This window comes from Anopheles arabiensis, chromosome 3, assembly GCF_016920715.1.
Source record: "Anopheles arabiensis isolate DONGOLA chromosome 3, AaraD3, whole genome shotgun sequence".
Taxonomy (NCBI): domain Eukaryota; kingdom Metazoa; phylum Arthropoda; class Insecta; order Diptera; family Culicidae; genus Anopheles; species Anopheles arabiensis.
In genome coordinates, this window is record NC_053518.1 from 62536589 (window position 1) to 62558334 (window position 21746).

A 21746-nucleotide genomic window follows, 5' to 3' on the forward strand; every position below is an offset into this window, starting at 1 on the left:
GCACTCAGAAAATGTCTCAAAATTGCTGGGAAAATGATGCTGCCGGAATACACTGCGACACTGGCTCCGTGAGTGTCTTGCTCTTTTGCTCTCTTCCGCCCCACAGACAGTGGCACTCATGCTCCTGGGTAAACGCTCGCTGCAGGAAGCAGCCGATGCAGCTGCGGGGTGAAAATCGCGCACTGCGCAACTCGTCCGCATGCCAGATCACGATCGCGCTGACCGAGGTTGGTAAGGGGTGCCCGATTCGCACCAAACGGAAAGCCATTTTTCGGGACCGGGCGCAGATTAGTGAGCGATTCTCAGTGCTGCTCTCGGTGCGATACGACGTGCGAACGGTTGGTGCGCGCGCTTGTTTCGAGAAACGGAGCAGAAAAAAGGAAGAAATTAAGTTCTACAGCAACGGTTCGCTTGCCTCTGAGTCTGCCAGTTCCGTGTACCGATTGTCCGGTGGAAAAGTCGATACCGAAGGAAGTTAAGCAAAACAATCCACTCCAGGAGCTCTTTCCCAACTCGTTCGGGAGCGGGAAACAAAACAGCGCAAAGGAGAACGGAATACAGCAGAGCAAGAGAATCCAGCGCTGTAGATCGATCGATCACAGGTTCGTGTGGTTTGCCCTTTGCCAAAGTGTGCCGCGTGTGTGCGTACTGCGAAGGAAGAAACCGTAAACGTATGTGTGTGTGAGAGAGTCTAACGTTACATAGTTCGCCAATCCGTACGTTTGCGTACCTCGGGGTCTCATCTTCCTCTTGAAGTAAGGAAAAAGAACGAAAAAGTCAAGTGCGTTTTAGTACTGCGCTTAGGAAGCAAGTGAAGAACGAGCAAGTAAAAGGAAGAAATAAAACCCGAAGAAAACACCAGGAACACAATAATCTGGATCGAAGAAGTTGCGCTATATTCACGTCGCCCTTGTGTGTGTTTTTGTGTGTGAAGCAAAGAGAAAAACAACAAAAAACGCGAATCGATTGTGTGTTTTCAGCCGCGAACTAATGTCATACTGATACGTGCGAAAGTGTGTACGTGTGTGTGTAATTATATTTGCCACTCGGAAGACTCTGATCGACGACAACTACCTGTTGTGGTGGAATAGAACAGCGCCACTTGGTAGCAGCAGCAGTATCAGCAGCAAACTTAAAGGTGAATAATTTGTAATGACGTGTTTTAGTTACGAAACTCCCGAAAAGTAAAGTCGAATTTTTGTTGTCATTTTAAGCATCATTATGATACTTTTATGAATGGTTTTTGCAGATCAGGTTAATTGGGAAATTTTTGAAGGTCAGAATCCGCTAAATCAGTAATCTATTGCTTTGTGATCTTCTCGTTATGCATCCTTTGAAAGATAATAAGAGCCTTATTTACTAGGTACATGCATTAGAACAATAGCAAATACGCAATTCAGTAGCTTGTGCTCGTTTCGCTAGACATCCCTTCTTTAAAGCAAGATCGATCACCAACGAAGCCGGATAGACACGCTGGTTGCAAAAGATAGACAAAGCAATTTCGGTAAAACATTTCCACTGTGAAACCAAGCCTCCATTTCTGTGTCACGTTTGAACGAACGGCTCAAGAAATGAGGACATTGAAGGGTAAACATCAGCTTGCTTGGTTGCTTTCTGTCCCCAAAATGTGACAGATAAAGCGGATCCTGCTGCACTACAGTCATACTATCTCGAAAACCACGTAATCCACGGAGCAAAGCCTGAAGACACTAAAACGAAACCCGCCACACACACACACTACCGGCCTGCTCTATAATGCTCTATAACGTCTTTAGCGCCGCGTAATGCACGGGACAATATGTGCACACATACACAGCTACAAAGGTACACATTTAAACACGCAACGGCAAAAAGGGAGATCTGTCTGGGATGAACCTACAAAAAAAAAAAAAAAGAAAAGAACCCGCAGAAAGCAAGAGCGAATCGATGAAAAAGGGACCAAGGTACGTACCGAACGCCGCCAGCGTTTGAAAGACAGCTGAGGAGATGGTGAAAAAGAAAGAGAAAGAAAGAACGAGGGCTGAGTTCGCTCGACGTAAGTGGGCAGCTTGGAATGTGCAAACAAAAGCATACAGAAAAAGATACAGACACTTCCCCGCGGATGCTCTCCGGATGCTATTTCTTGTATGGGGGGATCGTCAGCAACTCCCCGCCAGATGGCGCGAACGGATATCGATCGTTTTTAGAACGCAATCGACTACCACCGACCATACCATCGTGTCAGGGGAAGGAAGTAAAGCAGTTCTAACCTTGAGAAGGGCTTGTGGAAAGATGTTTATTTCTGTCATTTGGGCTGGTATCGTGAACGATCGGATAGCAGGGCCGGTTGTGTTTGTGTGTGCGTTCCATCGAACACGGAGATGATCGGTGCCGTCGCTGTTGCCGTCATCTATTTAGTGATCAATTTCTTTGCAGTTAAACACACAAACACGGTTGAACGACGACAATTTGGTCTTGCGCTTTTGTCGAGCGCGTTACGTCACCAGCATAAGCGATAGGAGAAGGTAGACATGGCCTGTGGCAAAGAAAAGGGAAGTTGTGTTGTGGCCGTGTACGTCGAACTCATCGCCTCTCGCTCGCCGTCTTCATCGTTGTCGGCAATTTCCAAAAATAAGCATCCCCATTCCATTCTACTTTTGGTGCCTTTTAAGCGAAAAGAGCGAGCGAAAGCGAGAGAGAGAGAGAGAGAGAGAGAGAGAGAGAGAGAGAGAAAGACAGGGATGGATTACTACCAGCAAAAAAAAAACATCCCACCCGGTGGCGGTTGAGGTTCGGACCCAGATTCAGGCCGGAATGCCGAAAAGAAAAACGCGTGACGGCGGTATGTGTTTTTTTGCCCGCTCCAGGGTGCAAATTGGCAAGGGTGGTGGTGGCGGCTGTGGTGTCCCGCTGCATCCATTTTGTGATTTTGTGGCAAAGGGTGGGCAGAAACATCGCAAAAAAACTGACACACGCACACAGAGCGAGCATCTGTGGGTCCACAAACTATGAATAGCGGCGTGTGCGTGTGCCGCCCGTGACGACACGCATATGGCTGTACAGTGGTGTGCGTGTGTCAGTTTCGGATAATCGGAACACCTACTTTTTCCGATTAGTTTCGACGCAGTTTGTTTACATTGTGGGATCGCTTCCTTCCGGGCGATGATCGTGAACGGTGGTCGCGGTTCGCCATATAAGGGAAAACAGTAGAACGCCACACACGCACACACGACGCGTAATAAAAACAGCACCAGATTAGCCCGGTTTGCATCGTAAATCCAACGTAATCCTCCAGGCAGACGTCCCCCGTCTGCGAGAAATAAAATCAACGAGCGTCGATAGAGCGAGCTTAATCCGGCAGTGTAGGTGAAAATAGTACAGCAAAAAAAAACCCTATACCAAAACCACACTTCCGCCACGGGTGAAAGGTGAATGAATGATAAATAAAACGTGCCCCACGCCACATTGCCCGCACGCGAAGCGACCGGAAGCGGGAAGCAGCACGGCACAGCGTGTGGCCCTAACCTCCCGAAGCACCCGGCGCGCAAGAGTCAGGGTTGGTAAAAGTTGGCATTCTGTTCGACTGTCGGGTGGAGGGGAAGGCGAGGAAAAACGAAATCATGTATGTGTGTTGATGATCGTTTCCCTTCGAATGCCGGTTCGGATCGGATTCGGTCGTCCGTGTCGCGATGGAGGTGAAAGTGAAATGGCGATTGTTTGCGGCGGTAGGAGAAGTAAAGCGACAAACAATAGTAATCGTAGTACTGGTAGTAGTAGTAGGAGCAATGGCAACGGGAGGGGCTAGCCCTAGGCTAATTAAACCATGTGAAGAATTTGAACTCATTGAAGCATTATCGATCGATCGGTGCAGTTCACATCGGCGACTCGGCGACTCGGAGACCGTGCCCCGGCAGCTGTTGTGTGCATTAGTTGTGGTCCACGCTTACGATAGGTATGAACGCGGGATTTGGGAGGACTGTTGGGAGGGGCGCGAGATGATGGGGCTTTCTACGCCGGCTAGGCCGGGTTTGTAATTCAAGTGCAGTAATTACACACCAATTACGTCTGACAATGAATTAACGACTTTTCATTGCACTGTTTACGGTAGCTGCCAACAGGGCAGAGCTGCTATGAGAAATGATCTATAGGGAAGGTGTACTTCGCGATCGTATTTCATTAACAGATATTTGTGGGGACATTGCTTTGCATTGGTTGATAGTTTGGGGATGAAAATATTAAATTAATTACTAATACCTATCAATCAAATAGAGTTATGAGGCATTTATGTTAGTTATTGAATTTTTTTTTGAACTTTGTTTTAAATATTAATTTCCTTTTTTTCAGATTAAATATTCAACCAGGGCACGATTGCAGCTAGGAGAAATTAATCAACTAAAAACAAATACAGTACATTGAAGAGGACTTTTAAAAACGTGTTGAAACGTTGAATTAAAACACACAACAGTTGAATTATAGCAGCGGAAAAATTCAGCATCGAAAATGATTCACGTGGATGAAACAGATCCCCTCGGAGGTAAGTTAGCACATTTAGTGTTTTGGTAGAGCTTTGAACACACATTTGAACATTTTATTGCTGCTTTAAGGTAATGACTACCTGTAAACTAGCTTGTTAACACTTTGACCGACAGCCTGACATCGGCATGTTTCGTGTGAGCACGTAGTGCATGGCAAGATGAGAGCGGCAATTTTTCGCGAGGCTGTTATCACTCTTTTGTTTCAATGCGATAAGCGGCGTAACGCATGTCGTTCTCGTTCTTTCTTTCCTCCTTCGTTCGTTCTAAAGAGAATCACAGAGAGAAAGATGAGCGGTAAGCAAAGCCGTCATACGCTTTCATATGACGCGACGCTTAAAGTGTTAAGTAGAATTGGAAAAAAAATCACAACCACAATCATTGTCATAACTGCTATCAGCGACTTCGCACGATGGAGACGCCTAGTACTTTGCCTTTTTTTATCACATTACGACACACGTGGTTACGCCAGCGTTTCATATACTTACGAGACTTATTTTCAGCACATAATTAAATCCTAATTAAATAAAAATTAAAATCACCACATAGACTTCGAGCAGATGATACTACTCGCAACCCTCGCAATATTTAACGGGTGTCTTAGAGGATCAGAAGAATGTACAATAGTAAGCAAACGTATTACTAGCACTATTCTCTTGTCGTATATGTTGTACGTCGCAGAAAGAGTGACGCATCCGACTGGCGCGTTAAGTGTAAAATACAATATTTCCTTGGAAGCACCGAGGAAGCAATAATACTTTAAGAATAAAGAACTAAAAAATAAGTAAAATAACTAGTCGTGAGCTGCCATATTTGTCACTTGTAGTTCTTTTTAATGTTCGCGACATGTTGACCATTCTTTATTTTTGATTTAAAATCTGCTTTAAAATCTGAGCTTAAGTGTTTAAGCAAATCTATTATTGGCTTCCTTCAAACTAGAACAAACACGTTTATTGAGCAAAATATGAAGGCTAAACGAAAATTCGAGCTTACCTTACCTTTGAAATAAACATTTTCCCAAATTTTGTTAGATTTGATTTTTAGAGATTTACGTTTTATTTTGTGATCTTATTGGCACGATGTTCTAGCAAAATTTAAAGAAATGAAAATGATGCATAATTTAAATGTAAGAGTGGATACAATTAGTGCTTTCATATAAATAACCGTGCGTCTCCATTGCATAACAGTTTTGTTAATTTTTTTTCATATTATATACTTTGATTTGATTTATTTGTAGCTTATTCATAACAAAATTCATCTTTATTAAATCAAGAGTTTATGACAATCGAAATTGTAGAAACAATCAATATTAAAATTAAACAATAACTGCACAGATAGTAATCTGAAGCAAAGCGGTTTTTCATACGGCACTTGACATTTTCCAGTATATTCACAACTTGCCTGACGAGGTGTAACATTCTTGAGAATATAAACTATCATCTTGAACTTGAAGCATCTAGCAAGCTACCGTGTGTTAACACCTTTAATTGTTACCGGTGTTGCCGTCGGCTTTGTTTGCTCGTTACTCGCTTTGCACTTTGAGCTGGGTGCGAAAGAATTTACCTATGACAACCTCTACGACCACAAAACAAACAAACGCGCGCACGACAGCTTTCAACCGCCATTTCCATCTGGCCGGATACAACGCACAGGCTGTTTGTTTGCGCGGAAAGGCGTTTCTGTTTTTCTGTCTCCTACGCTTGTCCAACGCGCAAATGAACCTGGCAGCAAATTTCATGACAATCGGCCACGTTCCCGCGTTTGATGATTAATGTCGAAGAAAAAAGGTACTAGAAACTGTGAACGCTATATAGATTGTGATCTTTCAACTAGTGCCCCGGTTTGGTCGACAATTAATAGCGAAAGCATGTTTCGAACGTAAGCAGAAGTTACTCTACTTGAATCTATTCCAACAGGATAAAAAGTGAATTGTTTAACAAAATCTTTTGTACACTCTGTTTCACACATTCTTATAGAAACCGCCTTTCTACTACAAAACCGTGTGGGAGAGGCATGAACACACATTTCACTCATAGAATGTCACGCGCACATATACTGTTCCGTCAAGTTGGACTTTCGAGTGTGACTGAAATAGGATGAAACATTAATGTTATTTTATGTTCCTGGTCAGCAAAAGAAAGTTTTGCGAAAGATTAATGATTGTCACGCTGGAGGTCACTTTTACGCTCGTAGCCCATTTCTTTGGTAGATTTTTAGTTTTGCTTTCAAAACCAAAAATAGCATGTGGGGGGACGCAGTGTAGACAAGGGGGACGAGATGTTAAATTGTGTATCGCTAAAGTGCAAGGTCAGTTAGAGATTTATTTGTATTCTTGAAAAGGAAAAAAGAGAGGGCAGACACTGTTTAATTATTGTATTCTACTAACATCCTGTAACTTCAGGTTTTTTTTAATTCATTTTTAGTTATATGCTTGATCTTGTTTGTTAAGTAAAGCGTAAATTGAATTAATATAAATGAAATTTCAAATAATAAGTATACTAAAAGTCATGTTTTGAAAACCCTATGGATGGAAATTATTTTTAAGTACTACTGTCATGCATTTTAGTACATGAATAACCAAACGTTATTGCATTGGAATAACGAGTGGGCTAAAAATAAAACACATCAAACAAGCAGTCATACAAACAGCTTTGTCTTTTTTTGTATTTGCAAAAAATATGGTAGTGCTCTTCTGGGACGTGTATTTGGACTATTTGTATTTTTGTGATCGAAATAAACCGCTTTTGCGTTGCGTTTCGCAGCATATCATCCTCATGCGAAAAACACTCGCTTTTCTGCTTCTCGCTTGTCTTTGTGTGCTATTGCTTCTAGCTTGTTTTTGTAACCGGAGTGGTAGAAAAGAAAACAACAATTTTGCGCCCACCGATCAATTTTCACTACAAACCGATAATGTCGATTGTGCGCCGATCGGTGGTTAACGATCGTTTGATTATATTTGATATTTGAATATCGTCTACGCTCTGTGCTCTATCTCATTTCTGCTCCACCACTGGGCATCTCTTTTGTGCAGTTGTGTATTAGCAACGGCGCGGAACGACAAGTGGATGAGTGATGAACGAAAATTAGAACCAACCAAGCGTTAGTGAAAAAACCAAGTTGTTTAGAAGCCAAAACACAGCGCCAAGATTAATATCAAGAGAACGCGGGCAAAACCTAGTGTTTAAAAAAATGAATGGATTCGATTGAGATGAACCAACGGTATCATCTGTTTTTTTTTTTCGTTTTTACTGTTGTAGTTACCTCTCCCATAGCTCCCTACAGCCAAGGTTACGTGTAGATTGATTTTTTTGCGAGTTTGTTTGATTAGGTTAAGGTTAGAGCGCACAGAGGAATGGCCGCTTGGTACAGCCAACAAAACACACGTTCATTGAGCGTTCGCGAGCCGGTACATTGAAATCGGACGATGATAGCAATTTCCCGAAATAAAGTCATCGCCATGCTGGGACTCCACCCCAAATTCCACCCCGGAAGAAGATGGATTACTGAGCGGGAGATAGAAGAGGACGGAGTTATCTAACCTATGAGAGTCATGGGCAAACGGGTATAAGCAAAAAGAGAGACACACACACACACAGGAAATGATGCAGTTTTCGTCAGAAGCTTGCGTGTCCTTACGAACCCATTCCCCATATCACCGAGGGTGGGATGTTGTGAGCCACGATCTAGCCGCCAATGACATGAGCTGTGCTCAAGGTCATGCCGGGGTGCATTTGCGTTGGATTGGCCGCCAGTTTGACCGTGGCTAATAATAATTAGCCGGCCGATGTAGATATGTCTTCCCGCTTCCCACGCGAACATTATTTGGTCAATTGAAGCAGTAATCGATTTGATGAGGAACTGAGTGTGGTGGGGCGACGGAGCACCGAGAGACAGTGCGAATAATGTTGGTAATTAAGATAAAAATACCATGGATGTTAGTATTTTGCAAATGGTTTAGTGCGGAAACTATGCGGCAATATAAATGGTTGGGTACTTTTGAATATTGTTTGTTGCTGAACCATGAAGCTTTTTAAGTATCCTTGACGCAAATGAATTAATGTGTGGCTTGTTGCAGCAAATACATTATTGGCAATGCAACTGTTTGTTCAAGTTATTTTCTAGTTTTCTTTTTTAAAGATTATTCTGCTGCTTGTTTTGGGCATACTAAGATCTATTGTACCACAGATCCGTATCGTGCCAAGAGCCTGTTTTTTCCTATCTATTCATCTGAGTCAAACTATCGAACTATCGAACTATCGAACTATCGAGAGGAAAATATTAAGGCTTTGTAGTAGTTGTCTTCAAATTTTGTCTTCAATTTTCAATCACAAGAACAACTGACTTTAAATAATATTGCGTTAAAAAATTCAATCATTCACGATCCGCTGTTCGAATCTTAATTCAAACTCCTTTTGCTTGTTATTTTACTCCCCACTCATATCTGGTCTAGTTTGGCCAAAGGATAACGAAATGAAGAGTTTGTATGCCTCTTCATTGTTAAAATTCTCAAATAATAGAAGTGTTTCGTTCTTTATATAGCCATTAAACATAGTAAAGGATCGATTAGAGGCGAATAAGGCGATTAGGTTCAAAGTCTCTACACAACAAAATCTTATCGATCCTGTTTGAAATGGTTTAACCTCTTTTACTGTATTTGTGATTTTCATATTTGCTGTATACTTTTTGCTCTGATCTTTTATATTTTAGTACCATTTTTTCGATTCTGAGTTCACTATATTTGTTTTTAGTTTTTAGCATGAGAACATTACTTACTTTCTAATTTGACAATACAATTGCTTTGCGGTCTTGGCCTGCCTCAGTAGTGTCCGAAACCACTCATGGTGCCTTCGTCTGCCAGTCCGTTATACTGGCCTTAATGGCGGATGCCTCCACGCCATCTTGCCACCTCAGTTTGGGCCTACCACGCCTCCTCTGTCCTTGTGGACGACCTAAAAAGACTTTACTAGGGTTAGCAGGGGAAAATTACATTTTAATAATTTACTTAAACAAATGGTGGTTGAATTTAAGGCTCTAATTTATGTATTCAAGACACTGAGTTATATAACAACTATATCAAATTGATAATATCATGGCACTCGCTTTTGCTCCAATGGTCCACTTCTCTAAATGTGTTGTGAGATGAAAAAAGCTGCAACTGGACATAAAGCTCAAGAAATAATTAAGCACATACGAAATTGGCAAAGAAAAATCAGCTTTCCCAATAGAAATCATGTACCGGGGAGAAGAAAACTTAAATTACTGGCCAAATGTTGTGTCTTAAAGCTGTTACAAATTAGTTCTAAAATGCTTTAAAATGTCATGCCATCGTTTGGCAAAGTAACGAAGATGAAATCTCTTACAAATGATTTAACAGCTTCAACAGTTTCTTACCTTTTTTTCACAATTTTGCATGCCAAACAACCACGCCATATTGCCATGTAAGGTCTCCTCGAGCTTCTGTTTTCAATTTTTCGGCTGATTCCTTTCCACCTCGGAAGCTGTATCTTGGTGACTAAAAGTATTCAAAACTACATGACAGTACATCGTCGGTTGGCCCAACGTGACCCTTGTGCTTACATTTTTCCTCCTCCTTTTGAATGATGATGCAGCTCGCTTGCCAACATCATTTCCTCAATCGAGGCAGTAATCAGTCCGTTGCCAAGACGAGCAGGGAAATAAACAACGTTTTGCATTTGGATTCGGGGAGTGTCTCTTATGCCTTCTTTTTTTATTTATTTTTCACTTGACTCTCCGCGAATTTTCAACGCCAGTTACAGCCGTGTCGACGTTCTCAAGTGATATATTCGTCATCTACTTGGCGTCACTAGATTAAGGGGTGGGAAGGGGTTGTTGTAAAGCCGTTTGACACGCGGACGTGTATACATACAGTTGGATTAATTAATTCTATTCGGTCGCTACTGAACGCTGACGACGGTCTAATCCAATTGACACTCGTACGATCGTACGGCTAAACGAAACTGATCGTTTAACGCTCGGTTGTTGCAGCGCGAAAGTTTTGAGCGAACAAGTAAACATTCCGGAACTCTAAGTCCATATCCATACTTCAATGAACGAGGCCCTCCGCCGTGATGTGTTTGCCTGGGTACTTTTCCAACAAGGATCTGATCGCTATGGCAGACAAAACAGTGCACCCTCAACGCGTGACGCCCCTAACGCCCGCCACTTCGTACCACGAGTGGAATTCCTTCGATCGGTGCCAAGAGTATGGGGATGTTCAACATCACGTCTTGCCTCGGGTTCGAAGATGGGGTGCATCGATTCATCGGGTGACATTCGTTGCAATCGCATGGTAGCAATTTTGGCGGTCAACAAACGGTCACTGTCGGGTTTTGTTGATACTTTGGACTTTCGCATGTGGGTGACTGTGTGTGTGTCTGTGTACTCCCCCAAAAAATACTCACGGTCAATTTAAGCAGATGGAGTGCTTCTGTATCAGTGCGGTGAAAGTGCGCAGTTGTTTGGTTTACTTCTGTTGACATCTAGTAGGGAGAGATCGTGAGTACTAAAAAGTACATCAGAAAATCATTTACAGGGTACAGTTTTATATTTTTTTCATTTGCATTGAACAGCTAATTTGAAACAGTTTAAAAGGTTTGACAAGTGCATTTATATCACTTCCTGTTGTACGTGTTGAAACCAACGTTTTTAAATAAAGAAATATAAATATTATGAATTAAAAAATCCAAATAGGTGCTGTAAAAATTCTATTTTTAATATTCAATGGTTTTTCTTTCACGGCTATCGGAGTCCTATAACATAATTAAAAAACAAAAAGAAGCAAGAATTTATTATTTCATTAGTTTTTATTCTACCAAAATTGGGAAAAATCAATATGAAAATAATAAGTTTTTTCTTAAAATTTTCCTAAATTTTGCAAACTAAACAAACCCAAAAAAAGTTCTAAAATGTTGTTATTTTTAAAATTTGTTTTCGGATTTGTCATTTTTAAAATATTGATTGAAAAACTGTTTACAGATTTCCGATAAAAGATTTTCAATGTTTTATAACAGGGGTCTCCAAACTATGTCCTTTTTTGTACGTCCCTGGAGAGCCTTTAATACGGCCCGTGATGACTTTGTAAAAAAACCGTTTATTATTTTTATTAGTTTAATCAAAATTTCAATGTTTACTTTTTCAATTTAAACTAGATTTTCAATAATTGAAAGTTGTAAAATTTTGTGAATGTTGATATTTTCTCATTACAAAGAGATTTAAACGATCATGTATCAGCTAAAGGTAACGTCAAAATGGTCCTCAACAACGATATTCGTGAAACAATGTGGCCCGCCAAGGGAAAAGATCCCTGTTTTATAACAAAAGACTATGCATAAAAAAATACGTTTTTGCTGAGATTGTTTAGAGTACATTGCTCTCAAGTAGTGACTTTAAATTCATCGTCGGTTTAGAGCAGAACGTAACTGATAAGAGTCGAATATCAGTCATTAAACGAAACCCCTCATCCCAACAAGAACTACACGATGCGTTTGATCCTACTAGAATAACATTCGATATGTATAATTCGCTATGTACTCAAATTTAGTACAGATTATTGTACAATTTTATTGCTCATTATGTGATATTTTGCCTTTACTTTAACTTTCTTTTTCGAAGAGTATTTCACTTTCCTTTGAGTAATAGTTTTCCCCCCTTTTCTTTCCTTTACAGACATTCCACCAGCGTTCCCGTACCGAGAGGTGGAAATTAAGCGCGGCATCGATCCAAAACAGATATACGAGCTCAGCTCCGAGCTTGGCAGGTCAGTAACAAACCCAAGCTAGGATGGAGGTTGTGTGTGTTTTACGTGGTGGTGGTTGTTGGCAGGTGGGCTAAAATTAGAACGCACCAGCAAAGCAAGCAAGCAAGCGCCCGTTGTCGTGTTGTGGTTGCCACCGTCGCCATAGTCGCCGTCGTCGTCACTAGCGCGTCGTCTGCCGTTAGCGTCGACACGGGATGGCGATTGTCCATCTTTCATCATCCGTTGACATGCTCTCGTGGCATCTACACCGCGCCTAAGCAGTCTGGCCGTGTGCGGGGTCATGTAGATTCCTTTCCCGGGTGAAGCCCCGGGTGGCAAGGGAAAAATACATCTGTGTGTGTGTGAGTGTGAGTGTGTGTGTGTATGTGTAGAGGTAGAATGTTTTTCCATCCGCAATTGGTCGCGTCCACGAGTGTGACGCGACAGCGAAGAACGATGTCAGAGTGGCTGTTGAAGCACCTGTTAGTCTAGTAATATAGGCAAAAAGAAGAAGAGAGAGAGAGAGAGAGAGAGAGAGAGAGAGAGAGAGAGAGAGAGAGGAGCTGTGGCTGCTTAATCCCCGCTCGAATGGTTTCACCATGAGTCGCCATTGCCTGGGTGCTCGTCCTCGTGCCGACGGGGTCAAATTAGTTGTCGGAGGGTTGGACTCACGTGGTACGGTGATGTCTTTAAAGTCTGAGGTGCTAAACGTGCCAGGACTGGTCCATCGATTGATAGTTTTAGTGGGAAAGATTCTGGCAGCCAAAAGAATACACCACGAATAGTGTTTTGCGATGTCAATGTTTGTGGCCACTCCCGCTGCAACAACCTTCGGTATGTTGCACGTGTAGCGATGGTAATAGCAAAAGGCTTCCCGGTCTGTGCACGATGAATAATACTTGCCAGCTTGCCAACTTTACCAGCAAACCATGTTAGGTGTTGGGAGCAGAAAATGGGGAAGAAAAACACAAACAACGTCGAAATCAATCGGAAGCTTGTGAGTAATTAGTGGACATTCCTGATTGAATGCGTCATCGCTTATTAATGGTGCGTCCATTGATCATACGGTTATTAATAGAGAGGTGAACATGTTAAACAACCGGCAGCTTGCTTCGGCTTTTGAGCCAAATAGAGATTGTTTTTCCCCACGGGTAAGTGTCTCTTTCCGAGGTAGGCATCCTCTTGAGACCGATTAATATATCATATTCGAGCAGTTCGAGCTTGAACGCAAATCAATTTTTAGATGGTCTGGTCGTCTGGTCCGGTCGGCGTAATTTATCATTAGCACGCCGCAGCAAAGCGGAATGCGGTCCGTAGCCAAGCGAATCGGTAAATGACAGCTCGAAATATGTACTGTGAAAATGTCAAAATAAATTGATGTCGAGCAAATGGTACAAAGCGAGGAGCAAACTGATACTCCCTAAGAACAGTTGTTGCGTGTGGCAGCTGTAACACAAGAAACACAGGTTGTTACTATTTACATGCAATTGGCCAAGTTGTTAAAAGTTTTTTACGATCTTAGGATTTAGTAGCTTGTTAAGTGCAACACTTACCCGACCATCATTAACCGCTATTGCTTTCTTGGTTCGGTGTCCGGCAGGGGAAAGTTCGGCGTAGTCTACAAATGCAAGGAAAAGTCGACCGGCGTCCGTCTGGCGGCCAAATTCATCCAGATCGTAAAGAAGGGCGACCGGCGCAACATCGAGCGCGAGGTGCACATGATGAACGTGCTACACCACTCGAAGATCGCTCAGCTGTACGCGGCGTACGAGTTCGATCGTACCTTCTGCGTCATGATGGAGCTGTAAGTAGCAACGACCGTCCAAACGGGGACGGGGCGATCGTTTCAATCGATCTAAATACACCTACACTAACCTTCGTTCTTCTTTCCTTTTCTCTATTTCAACCAGCGTGGAGGGCGGCGAACTGTTCGATCGAGTGCTGGACGAAAAGTTCGTGCTGACCGAGAAGGCGTGCTCGATCTTTATGCGCCAGATCTGCGATGCGGTCGCGTACATCCACGGCAATAACATCATCCATCTCGACATGAAGCCGGAGAACATACTCTGCCTGACGGAGAGCGGCAACCGGATCAAGATCATCGATTTCGGGCTGGCGCGCGAGTACGACCCAGACAACAAGCTGCAGGTGCTGTTCGGGACGCCCGAGTTTGTCGCCCCGGAGGTGGTCAACTTTGAGGCGATCTCGTTCGCCACGGACATGTGGAGCGTTGGTGTGATCGCTTACGTGCTGTGAGTGTTGCTGGTTGAAGATGCACATGAAATTGGTTGATTAATAACGTACCCTTTTGCAGAGTTTCCGGACTTTCACCTTTTGCCGGTGAGGATGACATTCAGACGATGGGCAACATAACGATTGGGAGATACGATTTCTTGGATGAAGCGTTCGACAACGTTTCGGAGGAAGCGATCGACTTCATCAACCGGTGTTTGGTTAAGGAACAAAAGTATTCAGAAGCGATGTTATAGCAATGTCAATTCATTAACACTGTGTACTATCCTTCCAGGGAGCGTCTGACAGCGGAAGATGCGCTCAAGCACAAGTGGATCAAGCGGAAACCCCAGTACCATCCAACGAATCGGCGACCATCGCTCACCAACAGCTTCAAGCCGATTCTGCTGGAAAGCAACAACAACAGTAGTAATGTGACGGTAGGCGACAAACACGACTCAAGCCGGATTCGAAACCCGCTAGTCCCACTCCACACTCACAAATAGAATGAATCTCTCTCTCTGCTCTTTACAGAACACCGAAATTGCTAAGGACAATCTGAAGGAACTGGTAGGCAAGTGGGACGAAACGCCCAACAATCGGTACGCGTTCGAGCAGGACACGGAGAACATTATTGCGCCGTCCGGCGAAACCGTACAGCTGCGACGGCCCACGCTACCGGAGCTGGCCGGGCTAGCGAACGGCAGCAACACGTCCGGCAGCCGGAGGGGCAGCATAGCGCGAGGTTAGTCGGCAAACCGCACGTGACCCGTTTGCGTAGCGCATAGTTTTGTGGCTCCATTTTTTTTTATTGTTCGTTCCGTTCAGCTAAATGGCACTCTTGAGGGTATAGAAATGTGCTGAGGGTTTAAGCATTGTTTGACGCCTAGCTTGCAAAGAAGGGGAAAGGTATCGTTTTCTAAATTTGCTACCAAGCGGTGCCGATTAGCTGTTTGAAATGGATATTTTGTTCATTGTTTACATTTTATTTGGCAACAAAAGAACTCTAAACGAGTGTCCTCATTCAAGTACATTCACATCGTCATTATCAATGTCATTATCACTATCATCATTCACCATCAAAGGCAGGATATGCGCAGTTCGAATGAAGCGAGATTATTTTCTAAAGCAAACGGCCCAATCAACTAACACCAAAAAGCACGTGCATTGGCGATAAAGCACTAAACTAAATACACATTTCCACTTCCATAAGCTCACCACTGCCGTTTTGTCACATTTAAACAACAGCAGATCCCTTCATACGACCGTCACCCTCCGATTAGTACAGCTCTACCACTCCCAATCCATTTTTAACTAGTCTTTATCTTTTTCCATCTTTCTATTCCCCGTTTCCTTCGTTTCGATCCCATATCCAATTTGGTTTCCGTCCAACGGTGTCGGTTCGGGTCGGTCGGTACAATGATAATGATGTTTTGCATTCCCGCACAGACCGGGACAGTAAATTGAGTATACTGTTCCCGCTCTAGAGCTAGAGATACTTTACGCCCTACCTGCCCTATAGTTTCATTAGTTTTCCCCGAAGCTCACACGAAGCTGTCGCTTAAAGTTAGTTAGCATCTAGGGTACGATTTGGCTCGATGTAAATATAAACGTACTAAAATAAAACAAAAACACTCCACGTGCCGACACCAGCCGAGACGCAAGCTTACGATCGCAACGCGGAACGACGTAGTACCTTCGCTCCACAAACTGACGACGACGACCACTGAACGACTGGGCAGGAAATGGAAATGTAAATGATAGTTGATAGTATTTTAGATTCTACACCCTGTGACAAACTTCCTCATGCAATGTGTTCTCCCTTTTATTGCGTTCACCATCCACTCCGATTTGCCGGTAACAATTGTGTTTTGCCGTGGTTTTCTTTTGACCGTATGGCTAACTAACATGACCATCCAGTTTGAGTTTGACCGAGCGGCAGTTTACCCGTAGAGAGTAGAGTGCATTATCTTAATTTTTTTAATGGTTTCGCATTGCCACTTATCTTTAAACCATTCCTTTGCGAACTTATTAACTTCGGTTGCAACAACATAGTCTTTTGGAATATTTAAAGCCATTTGGAAATTCAATCTAATCATTCCACCCTTATTCGTCGCCCATTCTCGATGTGTTCAACTTAAAAAGCACATTCGCCTATATTTTTGCTTATATTCGGTGCTTATGAATTCTTCGCTTTCTTTTCCCTTCCTTTACGTGTCTCTAACCTACCGCTTCGTGGATGATTTCTTCGAAAATGCTTTTAATGCGTTCGCTGTGTCGATCACACTAACGCTGATGATGCTGATGATAATGATGATGATGATGATGATGGTGATAATGCTGCAATAGCTTGCCGTAAGCGAATGGATCTGCAAGCGGCGTCACCGGAGCTGCTAAACGAGAGTTAGAAACCCGTATACTTAAGAAAACGCATATTCCGCGCGTAAAAAACAATGGTGCGCAACGTTCCCAAGAGTTAAATATGTTTGTGTGTGTGTGTATTAGTAATTCACGCTTTGCATGCATCCCAGTAGATCGCTGCTGCTGTACAAAGCAACTAATATGTCGCTCTTTGCTACGTTTTGCTATTTCTTCTATACGTGTCGCATATGTAGTAGCCCTCGACGTGAATGAAGACGCAGAGAGTAACGCCGAAAATGAAGCACCGAACCAGGGTAGCGATTCGAACTACAATGTCCATCGCCGTTACGACGAGCAGCAAACGAAGCACCAACAACACCACTACGATCCGGACAAACCACCAATATTACTGGAGTTGACGCAACAAACAAAAGCTGAAGCAGAAGAGTCGATCGCATCCGACAGCTTGCCGCTCTCAACTAACACTTTGCCGGCTACTAATAGTGAGCGATTTGATAGCTGTCAGCGCAGTGTGACGTCTAACAGCGCCCGCTACGATGAGGCACCTGCGGTACAGGGTGGTAACGCAGCTGGTGGTGGTAGTAGTAGAAGTATTTGCAGTAGTGATAGTAATGGCAGTATTAGTAGCTATAGTAGCTTAGAGGAAAGAGCGCCTGCTGCTAACCAGCAAATGCCAGCTTGCGCAAATACCGACGGTGGTCTTGAGCCGGCATCAAAGACCATCGTCATCGTCGTCCAGCAGCCGCATCCCGTCCCAAACTCATCCCCACACACCAACAACACGCACACTGATACAATCGCATCCAACGGACGGCCAAACCGTACGTCCGTGTCGTCCGATTTCCTTTCCGCAGATAGTGACTCTGTTGCGTCCTCTAGTGACACCACGGCAAGCGTGTGCACGGATCCGGCCCCATCCCCAACAACAACACCACTACACCTTCTACACCCAGCGTCACCTGCCCAACCGAACCCACCACGGACCGTCGGTTCCGCGGGTGATGGTGACGCGGTGACCGATACACACCGGGACAAGGTACGTGACGATTTGCGTAAACTTTCCGATTTACTAAAGCTTTCCCTCACGAACGTGAAGGCATTGGATGGAGTGGAGCAGTCGGCACCGAACGCACCGACCGCCACCACACCGACAACCCCCGCACCTGCCCTCGAGCTGGACAGTGAGCTGGAGAGTCTCAAGTCGAAGGTGAACACGATCCGCACCTCCCGGGCGCAGAACAAGCTGAATGAGCTGGCCCAGCGGCCCGACTTCCTCGCGAACGATCCGTTCAAGCTGCCTACGTTCCGGTTCCTGCCCAAGTCGATCAGCCTCTGCAACGAAGATTCGGTGTTCAAGGAGAACTATACGAAGTTTTGCGATCGTAACGCGTCTGGCAGGTTATCGCGCGAACAGTCGCAGGAAACGACGGTAAGTGAGAAGATAGACGCCGTCGGTACAATTGTACGCAAGAAGTCGACCACGTCGTCAACGACGAAGAAGAAAAAAGATCCAGAAGGAGCGGCCACGGCGACGACGACGACCACAACCACTACGACCTTCTCGAGTACACCCTCGGGAAAGATCGCTTCCACTACTACGGTGCGCAAAACGATCGTTAAACAGCAAAAGATTGTAGTGGAAGATGCGAGTTCGAGTGTGACGACTGTCGGGACCTCCGAGAGCAGCAGATCGAGATCGATCGCACCAGTCAAGAGTCTCGATGTGTCATCATCGTCAACGGCATCGGACAGCAGCAAGTTAACGCATTCGGCTTCGATCAAGCGTACCAAATTTCGCGTCAATCAGCTCAGCAGTCGAGATGTGCCGGTGGCGATTAACTCCGTTGCACGGCGCTATCTCGAGCGGAGTGGTGTACAGGATGATCTTTCCACGTCGGTCGCCAGACTGCCTCGTACGCTCAGCCCCACCGGCCCGGGTCAGACCACGCTCGACGACACGGTGATGGCAAACAATCTGCGCAACAGTGCGCTACGACTGCGCAGCTCGGTTTCGGTGGACTGGGATGCGATGGAGGCGGTCGAAAATCGATCGATGAAGACGATCAATACCTTCCTGAAGCGGCACGCCGTAGCCAGTTCGGCCGTGAAACAGATCCAAGCACAGCTAGAGGCAACCATTACGACGCACAAGTAGGATGGACAGATTCCTCTGCTCACAATCAGGGTGTTTGAGGGTGTTCGATAGCAATGAGATGATTGTACATACAATACGCACCCTCTTTTCTATACGCCATGTGTATTTATACGTAGCTTTACTTATCGGTGATGTAAGCAGTAGCGAAGCGATGCAGTTTTAGTGTTAGCATATTTTTGTATAGATCACACATGATCGTAGGAGGTAATGGTTATAGAGAAAAGAAGAGGAAAGGCACAATACGCTGTAGTGCCTTATCGCACCAAGTGTGATTAGGTAGAGAGTATGTAGCTTACAAATCAAAGTGAATCACAAAAGATGGGAATAAAATGCAGAGAGAATTCTGATACTCTACGCTATCTTCGTAAGGGGTACGTCAATGTTGCTCTGTAAATGTAAGCAAAAATCAATTTAAAATATGGATATTGAAATAAAGAATATACGTAAAATAAAACTCTCTACAAGTAATTAATGCAATTAATATACCAAGTATCTAAGAAACCAACGCACAAATCATTCTTCAAAGCAATTAACTCTCTTATTTTTCAAAAAAGTATGCGGTCAAACACATTTCATCATTGTCCGCTGTTGTGCTCACTCCTAAGGTAAGACATATTGAGTAAAGGTGTTGAATATACCGTATTTAGGCGTGCACAAAACATTCTCTTTAAGGTCAAAACCAAAGACCAAAATCAGGTAAAGGGGGTCGTCATATACTCGTAGTAGCTTTTTGATTACAGCTTCGACATGTAGCGGAGTTTGGGGCAAGTGTGCCACCTTAAGTGTTGTGTTCGGATTTTGGATATGTGACGCGAACACAATTAATATAATTAAAACTTATATATTAACAAATAAAATTATCAATCACGACACACGTCTGCTCGCAACCAAGCCCGAATCAAGAGAGAGTCCGATCTGTCCATCTCCCAAGCCCTGCACGGCTCTCCGAATTACAATCCTAATCAATACGCTCGGTTCTTTGTTCCTATGTGTTTTGATAGCTTATTTGGTATGGTTGAAAAATTGAAAATTTTCCACTTAATTTTCAACAGTTGAAAACAATGATACAGTTTCAATTCTTAAACAGTTGAAAACAATGATAGAAGTCAGTTAATCTATATTAAATTCCACTCTTGCTCCTATGGCGCTCTTCCCCCAAATTTCCCAAATTCATAAGTATGAAGTTAAAGTGTTGGTCTTCCATTCGCTTACATTAGAAGCACGAACAAAAAAACAAATTTAATCTCTATCAAATTGGTAACATTAACAAAGTTGATTTGGCTGTTTTTGAAGTTTGCTAAACACTTTGCAAAAATTAAAGTGCAATAGCGAGGTTTTGCAATAATCACTACATTCAAAGCATTAAATTCAATATTTCCAACAGATTTTGAATACTAAAAGCAAAACTCAGTTTCTAATTCAATTCAAACGATAATACAAAATGAGTCTCAGAATGAGGCCGATGGGCTAAGAGTCTCTATAATAACAATAAATCATTTTCGCCAAGGTATAACACTGTCTTTAAAGATGGATGTATTTTTTATGTAGGTAGTTTTAAATACATTGCGATAGCAACTTACAACTTCCAACAATTGTTCGAGATGCTCCTGCATGTCACTGATAACCCTATGAACTTTTGACACGTTTGCTACACAGACCATTTTGACTTTAGCCAAATTCGTGCAACTAAAACAGCTTATCTTGACGAACAAACCAGCAATTCCCAAGCAACAAAATCGAGCGAATGCTTTCTCGCTCAGGTCAGGTTGGATGATCTGCTGGGTAGAATGAGAAAATATACGGCCTCAACACGATTTTTCGATCCAAAACAATTCGATCGGCACTCACGCTTATTTGACAATAAAACTATCTCTTTTGTACTCTCACTTTTCTGTTCTTATATATTAACACATTAAAATATAAATTATAAAAAATAAATATGGCACGTCCACGACACATTAAAAGCTGGTCTGAGAGGACACATTAAAACCGTCTGTCCGGATAGTTAATGATCTCTCTTCCTAAAACAATCTGTCGATCGTGTCCTGCATCGCACACATACCTCTACAAGATCCTCTACAAATCTGGTACAAACTGTCAATGCGAGCTGTCGAGCTCAGTTTTTAGTCTAGAACTTTTTGTGTAATAATTCATACATAATTTTCTTTATCATCCAAAGCATTCAACAGTTAAACAATACGGCAAAGCCGTCCCTCCTGAATAAAAAAAGCATTTAACAACAACGATAGCTATTTCCAATTTGCCAATTTTATTTAAATACTACGAGAGCATTGTTTTTTTTTTTTGCATTTTTCGGATATTCGAATGTTTCCGCAACACAATGCGGCGTGAATTGTTTTTCCATACACAGCGGAACGATCGAATTTTTGTAGCATAGTAGCAAAGTAGCTCGTGTTTGTATTGGTATACTAGTTTTCGAAAAAAGTAAAATGAATACATATGGCGCGAAAAAATGAGTGTCAAATGACACCAACATGACAAACGGTTCAATCGAAAAATCGTATTGAGTTCGATGATAGCTCAGAATCTGAGCCTCAGATGATAATGATGACTACAAATCGCTCGCACGAATCAATTAACAAATCAACACCATGCATGTTTGGAGCTTTTTCGCTCTTCAGAGGCTTTTCCAGACTTTTCTTTGGCACACTTCACTTACTTCGTCTTTAGCACTCTCAGACACACTTGC

The 21746-nt window shown here is 43.1% G+C and overlaps 1 protein-coding gene and 1 long non-coding RNA gene across 6 annotated transcripts; one reads left to right on the forward strand and one right to left on the reverse strand.

The window, feature by feature from the left end:
• The first annotated feature begins 281 nt into the window (after positions 1 to 281).
• On the forward strand, positions 282 to 19493 carry LOC120900909 (caM kinase-like vesicle-associated protein). 5 transcript variants are annotated; one of them, XM_040308506.1, is made up of 10 exons: positions 282 to 1138; positions 4324 to 4513; positions 12198 to 12288; positions 13868 to 14071; positions 14178 to 14519; positions 14582 to 14734; positions 14795 to 14939; positions 15034 to 15244; positions 17115 to 17917; positions 17978 to 19493. In XM_040308506.1, the coding sequence occupies exons 2-10, from the start codon at positions 4480 to 4482 to the stop codon at positions 19034 to 19036; spliced, it is 3042 nt and encodes a 1013-aa protein (XP_040164440.1). In that variant the 5' UTR covers positions 282 to 1138; positions 4324 to 4479; the 3' UTR covers positions 19037 to 19493. The 5 variants fall into 5 exon arrangements, with proteins under 5 accessions (XP_040164440.1, XP_040164438.1, XP_040164443.1 ...); XM_040308504.1 differs by having other exon boundaries at positions 17115 to 19493; XM_040308509.1 differs by having other exon boundaries at positions 17736 to 19493.
• LOC120900910 lies at positions 9911 to 10691 on the reverse strand. Its single transcript, XR_005739260.1, has 3 exons — positions 10399 to 10691; positions 10089 to 10335; positions 9911 to 10023 (listed from the first exon to the last, which is right to left on the reverse strand). It is a non-coding gene; the product is annotated as an uncharacterized LOC120900910 (long non-coding RNA).
• Positions 19494 to 21746: the final 2253 nt, after the last annotated feature.

What these genes read in the sequence shown, in the direction of transcription:
- LOC120900909 (XM_040308504.1), top strand. Translation starts at nt 4,480, where the DNA reads ATGATTCACGTGGATGAAACAGATCCCCTCGGAG. An exon ending in TGTTTGGTTAAGGAACAAAA is followed by an intron (nt 14,735 to 14,794) that starts GTATTCAGAAGC and finishes CTATCCTTCCAG; the next exon opens with GGAGCGTCTGACAGCGGAAG. An exon ending in ACAACAGTAGTAATGTGACG is followed by an intron (nt 14,940 to 15,033) that starts GTAGGCGACAAA and finishes TGCTCTTTACAG; the next exon opens with AACACCGAAATTGCTAAGGA.